This window comes from Micropterus salmoides, unplaced genomic scaffold (genome assembly GCF_014851395.1).
Source record: "Micropterus salmoides isolate LMB-PRFRI ecotype aquatic unplaced genomic scaffold, ASM1485139v1 Ms_hic_scaffold_4091, whole genome shotgun sequence".
NCBI classification, from domain to species: Eukaryota; Metazoa; Chordata; class Actinopteri; order Centrarchiformes; family Centrarchidae; genus Micropterus; species Micropterus salmoides.
This window is the reverse complement of record NW_024043475.1, coordinates 5,751-15,000: the sequence shown is the minus strand read 5'-3', so window position 1 is coordinate 15,000 and position 9,250 is coordinate 5,751. Positions and strand designations below refer to the sequence as shown.

The 9,250-nt window shown below is 37.7% G+C and overlaps 1 protein-coding gene across 1 annotated transcript; it reads left to right on the top strand.

Moving 5' to 3' along the window:
* The first annotated feature begins 5,565 nt into the window (after nucleotides 1-5,565).
* Nucleotides 5,566-7,490, top strand: LOC119887251 (homeobox protein Nkx-2.2a-like). Its single transcript, XM_038698127.1, has 2 exons — nucleotides 5,566-5,907; nucleotides 6,613-7,490. The coding sequence occupies exons 1-2, from the start codon at nucleotides 5,691-5,693 to the stop codon at nucleotides 7,158-7,160; spliced, it is 765 nt and encodes a 254-aa protein (XP_038554055.1). The 5' UTR covers nucleotides 5,566-5,690; the 3' UTR covers nucleotides 7,161-7,490.
* The last annotated feature ends 1,760 nt before the right edge of the window (nucleotides 7,491-9,250 follow it).

Genomic DNA, 9,250 nt, shown 5'->3' with positions numbered 1-9,250 from the left:
CCTGGTAAACTAGTTTGAGCTGAAAAAGGAGCAACTGAACGCCTCATTAGTTGTTGGAGGAGCAGCAGTTTGAGTCTGTTGTGACAAAGTTAAAGGAAAAGTTCAACTCAAAACTGCAGCATGTTCTCACAATAACGCCAGGGCCACATTTCCTAAACATTAGTAGCCTTATGCACAAATGTTTTAAAGGCCTGTATCGGTATAATTCAAATGTATAATTCGTTTTCATCTTACATTTACTGTGTAAACTAAGAATCTGGGTCTTTTACACTCACAAACTTCTTTTTTTAAAGGCATCTTGGCTAATTTCTAATGCAATGGCGCCTCCTTTTGGACAATTCTCTACATTACAGTATTTCCTTTCAGTGGAGCGATTTTTTTATTTTTATTTTTTTAAATCAAAACTTTATTCAAGAACAGGACCCAGGCCTACAGCAGGTAAACAAAATCTACTGTACATCAAATAAGTCTACAGACAAATTACAAATAAGCCAGCGAAGTCAAGGGGTTATCAAAACGGAAATATAATCTAAACAAAAACAAAAGAAAAATGAATAAATAAATATCTCGTAAAGCTTACAGAGGTCATCTTTTTGGTTTGTACACTCAGATATTGAAAGAACATATTGCTTAATGTTAGCAGCAAGATCCAGAAAGCTCAGTTTCTTTTTTAAGAATTTTTAGTGAATCCAAACACTACATTTTCCCACCGCAATGCAAATTGAGGGTAAATATGGGCAACAATAAATTGTGACACGCTCAAAAGTTTCTTGGTTTGTGGGTAAGACCTCTCAGTGGAGAGATGATCAGTGAAAGCTCAGCTGTCTAGTGGTTCTCAAAGTGGGGTCCTGGGACCCCCAAGGGTCCTTGAGAAGGTTACAGGGTGTCCCCACCAAAAAGAGGCATCATTTATTTTCACTTTAATTCCATCTATAAATAATATAATGGCAGAATGTCTAAATATTTTGATCAAGGGTTTTATACACTTCCTGCAATAAAACATCTAAAAGCAAAAATCCTATCAGATGGTGGTCTGTGGTCTAATTTGAAGCAATTTAGGGGTCCTTGATGTGAAAACATTTGGGGAACCAGTGGTTTAACTCTAAATGTGGTGAAATATATTTTTAGATAGTGACCTAAAACTTTATTTTAGGTCTGTAAATACCAAATAATTTCTAAGTGAGAAACAAGCGAATTTTCCTAGAAAGAACCGTGTGATTTATTTATTTTTTTATTTTATTTTTTTTGTTCAAACAATGTTTAGGAAATTATTAGAGAATAGAAGACCCCCCCCAAAATAAACAAAATTAAACAGAAAAGAAAAGATAAATTTAATATGAGTTACATGTGAAACCTATTCAAATAACAAAATTAGATTAACAATACATTTACGTACATATAGCCTTCGTCTACATATGTATTATTGGTGCTTGTTGTATTTTATGATGTAAGGCGACCTAAAGTATCATGAAAAGCACCATCAAATAAAATGTTTTATTAATTATTTATATACATACCACACTTCTGTCTGAACCTTTCAGTGAACCTTGAAGATTGTGGAAAAATCAGCCAACACATCTGATTTCTGGTCATATTTTGTTTGTTTGTTTTTTCTCACAATGTTTCATGAGTTTATTGAAAGGTTATGAAATATGTTTTATGATTTAACTGCAGTGGCTTATCTACAAACCTCTGAATGTTTTTCTCTGGTGGCTGGAAGGCTGCGCTGCGGTTCCTCGGTCTGACAGCAGGGGGCAGTGTGAGCTCAGAGACAGAGGGTCAGGTAGGTTGACAGTTGGACACATTAATGTCTATTTGAAGTTGCAGTCAGTGGGGGTTGGTTGTTTTTCCTCTAAAAATGTCAGATAAAAACGTAACTAAGATTTGTAATTTCCTTTTTATGATTTTAGGATTCAAGAAGTTAAGGCCTAACGCAGGAAACACAGGGTTTACATGATTTTGGAGGCTGTAATTTGCCCGTAATTTATTCAAGTCATAATTAAAAACACTTTTCGATTTTAAGAACTATAAACATAACAAACTTATGAGGTTACAACTGAACCTGGGTCTCGTAAATAAAGCTTTTTTGATTTATATTTATAGTGTTTTGTATTTGCATAAATTGTATTAATCTATATGTTTTTATTTTTTATTTTTTCATTTGTATTATCCAGTTTATGAGGCTTCAATTGAACCTTTGTTATTTTCATTTCAATTTTTGTTGTTTGTATATTATTTTTAATTTAGTCTACCTTACACTAGTCTTTGTGTTTTATGTTTTATAATATTTTCTTATTTTTTTTTTTTATTTTCGATTTATTTTACTTTTACTTTTTAGATAATTTTTTATTCTATTATATCTTGTTTATTCTAACGTACTTTTTTAAAATAACTTTTTAAATGAACATCGATTTGATTTTGTGTTTTACAAATTAATTCAGTTTTATTTAATCATATAAATTTAGGATAAATCAACTCAGGGTAGTTGACTGGCTGGAAATGGGAACTGCTTTATGTGTATGTGTGTGGTCATGAATATAGAAGACAGTCTATTGAAGGTAGCAGTCTGAATACCATGACAACTCCCAGCAGCCTCACATGTATTCACAGCGCTCTGTGTGTGTGTGTGTGTGTGTGTGTGTGTGTGTGTGTGTGTGTGTGTGTGTGTGTGTGTGTGTCAGCCAGGCCATTATAAAGTGTTCAGGGGGAATAAATGGGATAAATGTGGAGGCTGTGCGGTCTTTGTGGCTGTCGGCGGGTCGTGTGTTTGTTTGCAGAGTTCGACCACCCAGCAGGATCCACACACACACACACACACAGACACAGACACACAGACACACACACACACACACACACACACACACTGCAAGCTTTACTCATTGTCACACGCCCACACAGCAAAGTGGAAACCACAACTTAACCAAACACAAACTCTGATGTAAAGAAATGCTCCCCCAAAAAACTAAAATCCTAAAGTCTGTTATACTATTTCCTATTGAGTCACATTTAGCATTAAAGCATTAAAGCCACTGCTTCAGTAGTCGGGATGATTTGTGCATTAGAATCAAGGAAATGAACATTTCTTGACACAAGTTGAGAGACTTTAAGAGAAAAGAAGGGCTTTTGTTTTTTGCTGTGTATAAACTTACAGCCGACTTCAGCACATCTGATGTGTAAACTACAAACCACACAATCATAAAACACACAAACCTGAAACACATGAACTATGTGTGGCTGTACTGACTTGGCAGTGGTGCTTTGAGCTTCATGCTAACACATCTTAGTTGTTAGAATGCTAACATTTGCTAAGAAGCACTAAACAGCTGAGGCTGATGGGAATATCATGGGTTTGGCAGGCATTTCAGCATTTACAATAAATCATCTGACCTGATTATAGTTGTTTATAGATTATAGATTAGGAGAGGTTAAAGGTGTCACTTCTAGATTTTATAAACAAAATGAATGCATTGAAAACCCCAGACTGTTTGTGTAGCTTCTTACACTGAGTTCTGATGTGCACACGAGACATGCCACTAGTGATAACTGTATTTAATAATAATTAATAATAATTAATGTAATTCCAAAACCCAAAACAAATTCAAAGCTGTACAGAGCTGTGGCTGAATGTCCCTCCAGGTCATATTGTTAAAACTCAGTTGTTTTAACAGACAAGTAAAATAATACTTCAGCACTTAATAGAGTGCACAATACATTTCTTTTAATTTGTATTTCTTTATAATCTGTTGTTCTGTGTATGAGTGTAAATTTCCTTGTTGTTTCATATACTATTTCACTCAACCCCACAACCCTGTACACATCTATACATCTATAAAAACAAGATCAGAACAACAAATCCTGGAACTATCCCTGTCTCCCAATAACTGTACACACACTATTAATTATGTTTTTGTTAAATCATTTTTGGACCAAACTGACACACTTCACACCTGACTTTGAAAAAAGTGTCTCTTTAAATGGAAGGACACAATAATAAGAGCATTGTGAAGTTAAAGAAGTGCAAGAATAGTAATTTTTAAGAGCAAATATCTTCACTTGTCATGGCAGGAAAAGCACATGTGTAGCTAATAATATTAATGGTGGAGCCAGCGTGCAAAACACCAGGACCCTGAAAGTGAAGCAGCTAAATTGAGCTCAGCCATCATTCGTTTTATTATTTTTATTGACTGTGTTTTTTCTGCTGTGATACGTCAAAATGTCTTCTGTGAAAAAGGGCAGATTTCATAGCCCACTGATTAAGTATCTATCAGAGCTAAACTAGTAATGAAAAACTGTGTTGATGGGGCAAAACTGATTTAGCTTGTGGGACAATAAAGATGTGCATTGATCTTGTGTGTCTCAGCGTGTCCCTCAGCTGGTGTGTTGAAACACTTTGACTCTTCATCTGCCGCTTGAGTTAATCCTCACAACAAACAGTCAAACACACTCAAACAATCTTCTGACTTCGGTGTGATGATCAAATTAAATGTTGGCAGTTCTGTCTGCACTGTGAATAAATTGTTAAAAAAAATCTGTATGAAGTTTATTATAATTATGAAATAGTGTCTTTATGCATTTTAAGATGTAAATACACAGGGCTGCAGAAGCCACTGAGGCTGTTTACTGATTTATGGATTTTAATGTAAATTTGGGCTTTTTAAAAGGCAGACTCGACTCTAACAATTAAACATGAATGTAATCCACGAACTAGGACTTTTCAACTCCTTTTGATTAAATATGACAAATGCCAAGAATAAAATAAATATTTTGAGATTTCGAGATTTTGGAGAAAAGACATGAGGACTTTTATTCTTCTCATTTAGAGAATAAAAGTAAAGTATAACTGAGTTAACTGTGAGTTTGGGGGACTTCAGACCAGAGTAGAATCCTGGTTATGGTCCAGTAAAGTAACATGAATATTAATAAATTAGAGAGATTGTTTATTCAACTTAATGTCATAAAATTACACCGAAATGAAATGTCGGTGTGTTTACGTATATTTAGGGCTATACAATGGTGTCTTTTTGTCATTTATTTATTTTTTCATTTTTTGAGTAATTCAACTTTTGATTGTGATTTTATTACAAATGCGTGTCAGTAAATATTAATACTTTTCAGCTTTGTAAATCAATTTCATATTGCATTAATAGATCTCATATCACAGACGAAACAACACTAATAGGCCTGTTTATCTTTAATTATCGTGCGTTTTAAAAGCTTTATGTGGAGATTCAGACACACTGAAGACTTAAACTGGAAGCGGGGCGTGACTCTAAAATATGTAAATGAATCCCTTATTTCTCTCTAATCCTCCATCATTAAACATCCTCCTCCTCCTCCTCCTCCTCCCTGAAGCTTCAGCATCTCTGCGCTGCTGTTTTTTTTTTCTTCACACCCTCAACCACTTGACCCGCCTCCGTCCTTTTTAATGGCCTGGTTTTGTGCACGCCAGTCATTAAAAAGGACGGAGGACACATGCACTCTCTTAATGTCTGTCCTCATGTATTTTTCATGCTGTTAACTCCTCTCCGGTTGGCCCGTGCCGCTCCGGGCTCCCGCTCCGTTTAACGGCATTCATGGACCCAAACCCTCGGCTGTCCGTCCCTCTGTAACGGGCTGCAGCGGGTGAACCATCCTGGACACAAACCTGGGACGTTTTGCTTTTTCTTCTGTCGCTGCTTTTCCCAGGCGTCATGTCTTTTGGCACCAACATAAAAGCTGGCTTCTCCGTGCGGGACATCCTGGATCTGCCAAACCCGAACGCGAGATGCGGCTCCGGGACCGAGGAGACCGAGGAAGACGAGACCGAGGAGGCCTCTGCGGAGGTTTCAGGGTCGGAAAATGCGAGTTTGTGCGAGCGCGGAAGCTTCGGCAGGTGGAGCCGCGGATCCGGTAACCTGCACTTCTCCTGTGAGGAGACTTGATTTTAAAAATACAAATTTGACTGTTAGTTTATCACATGATTTGTATTCATGCATCAGTCCATGTTGACCTCATTTCTGACTCTTCTCTGTTTGTGCGTAATTAGGCAACACAATTAGTAGCCTAGTCAGCTCAAACTACTTTATCTTAAATCTATCTTCAGGTTTACTGCTAAAATTATAAAAGTGACATAATTTAGTCCTCATTTCTGGCCAGAAAGTTAGTTTCCTTCTTGTCCTTATCGCTTTTAGGTTGTATTGTTGTTTTCTCGGTTATTAAATCGGGGCCATGGCCTATTAAACTCAGTACAGTTGCTGCCGATGTTTAGTTTTGGCCTCTTTTGAAGGCATCAAGTGGGGAGCTGTCCAATCATTCAGATTTTTAAGTTCAACATGCGTGTGAATCATTGCTCCCCACTTGATGCCCTTGAATGTGGCTGATTTCCAGAGCAGCTTCAGAATATTTCTGCGGAAGTAGACAGGCTACAGTTTGAAACGAAATAAAAACATGCTGAGCTGGGGCTGTTTGTTCTAGCTTCACCAATGGAAACGTTAATATGTTTCCGCTGGAAAGCAGAACAATCATTTCAGTCTTTTTGTTGTTTTAAATAAATCACTTGTTCCAAACTGTGTTTTGGAGTAATCCAAGTAGCCAGCTGAAAGTAATCAGATTACTTGTTTCGTCTCCCTGCAGTACACGGTCTGTCCTTAGAGGCCCATACCGAGTCCAAATCTCCCGAGCTCTTCACGGACGAGTCTCCGGACGCAGAGGGAGACCCGGCGCGCAGCGCGTCGCAGAAGAGCCGCAGCAGGAAGCGGCGGGTGCTCTTCTCCAAAGCGCAGACCTTGGAGCTGGAGCGCCGCTTCCGGCAGCAGCGCTACCTCTCCGCCCCGGAGAGGGAACACCTGGCCGGGCTGATCCGCCTCACCCCGAACCAGGTGAAGATCTGGTTCCAGAACCACCGCTACAAGATGAAGCGGGCCAGGGTCGAGCACAGCTTGGAGGCGCTGCAGCTGCTGCCGGCCCGTCGGGTCGCCATCCCGGTTCTGGTGCGGGACGGGAAGCCCTGCGACCGAATCATAGCGGGGGACCTGGAGACGACTCTAAGGTCCGGTCTGAGCCTACCTCTGTGTGCCTATTCCCCGCTGCTGCATCCCGCTTATGGCCCGGGGCACCCCGGGATGCCGCAGCAGCACGCAGGAGTGCAGCAGCTGGCGCACATGTACCACTGGAGCTGGTGAAGCCCGAGACAAACTTTCATGGATACAATTCATAAGACGTCCACGTTACAACCTGGTGTTCGCCTTAAAATTATTGTTTTTCTTCGCAGAATCGGCTCTTTTTTGAATGGAGTTTGGTAAATATCAGGATCTGTATTTCACAGAAAGATAATAAAGGATGTGTCTTGAAACAAGGCAAAACAAAACAAGAAAATTTAAATCTTAAAGTTGAAGCACAAGTACTTATATTCTATCAATTTTCCCTGTCGGTTTCTGTTTTCAACCTTTCATCCAGATTGTAGGACATTTACTCCTGTAATGTCGAAATTTCCTAAAAAAAGATCTTTCATATCTGGCACAACCTGGAGAAGTTGCTGTTTTTCATTTTTATCACACAAAAGCTTTTCCCCTCTCCCGACGCGCAAAACGTCTAAAACTACAGAGCTTGTTGTTTAATACGTGAAAGAAAAAGAATGAAGTGGAACTGATGGTCAAACAGATCAAACCAAACGTTTTCCTGCTGTTGTTGTTGTTGTTGTTGTTGTTATCGTTGTGTTTTTCTGCAAAAGTGTCACTTTTATCTCGCGACTGTTTCCGTGAGTTTTATAAATCTATTTATATGTTGACCGGTGAGTTGTTTTGTAATAAGCTGGATATTTATGATGGTGAATAAAAGTTGAAGCAGGTGTGAGTGATTTGATTTCAACCTGTAGGCTATGGAATATGAATATTAACCTTCTGTTCAGGTATTATATTCTTTTAAATCATAAATGCACAATAGCTATGCAGGCTGTTTATAATTTATTTCATGCACACGTCTTCTGTCATCATCAACATCAAAGTGCTGCAGAATTTGAAACATAATAAAAGAGACTCTGAATACAAGATATTCATAATCATCATCCAATATCCAATAATAATTAATAATTATGATGTAGACATAAACTCACTACAATCATTATGTCAGAATTACTCATACATACAAATACAAGATTCAATTTCATGTCATGTTTCTATAATATTTCTTACTCATAGGGTCTATATTGATCATGTGTTTTCTGTGGGGAGATTCTGGTGAATGTGGACAGTTAAATAACTGAAAAATAAAGGGCTCAAAAACAAAGCTCAAAGAAAGAAATGGTAAGCAATTAAAAGTAATGTTTTAGGAATAATACACTATTACTAAAATGCTTTTCCCTAAAACTATTCGAAAGGTTAATGGAGTTTGGTACATTTGCAGATTATGTTTCTTAGAAAAAACTGCTATAATGTAGCCAAAGTCTGTGAACTTAACATGTCTTTATTACATGTCTGCAGTGATTTTATAGTGATCTTCTTTTTTTATTTTTCACCGTCTGTCGTTTCTTCTCTAAGTAATAAACATCAGAATCAGCAGCAGCATTTAATCGAGCGGTTTCTAACCTGAGGATTTCATTGAGATTAAAGTCAAAGCTGGATCACTGACTGGGAAAATTGGACAACAAAACCTCAAGTTCACTTTGTGGCAATTTCTTTGTGGTGATTTGATTACTGATCATTTTGATTTGGAATATGAGAATTTAAACTAAAGCACAATGTCAAGTGATAAAGTCTCTTATCAAAGTGAGTGAGTCATAATCTACTTCAGACAGGCGTCCATTAATCCACCTTTTATGATGCATATTCTTATTTAATTTGTGTTTTATCAAATTACCTCACAGCAAACCCGGGGCCATCATGTTTTTAAGGAATTATGTGAACAATGCAGAGAGAAAAGGACGAGCTTGGGTCTGACATTAACCCAAACAGGTAAATCTTGAAGGAAATACTTAAAGATTTTGTAAAATGATTCACTTTATTGCAGAAAATTAGATGAGAAGATTGACACCACTATCATGTCTGTCCATTAAATATGAAGCTACAGATGATTATCATAAAGACTGGAAATGGGAGAAAATTCCAGCATGGCTCTGTCCAAAGGTGACAGATCTGCCCACCAGTGCTTCTAAAGCCCGTGTAGTGCGGCTCTTAACCACCAGACAAGTTTCTTTGGCTTTTGTACAAATTAAACAAACAAGATATAGATAATAATAATAATAATTGAGCCCCATTTTCAACCAAAAAGTAAATAA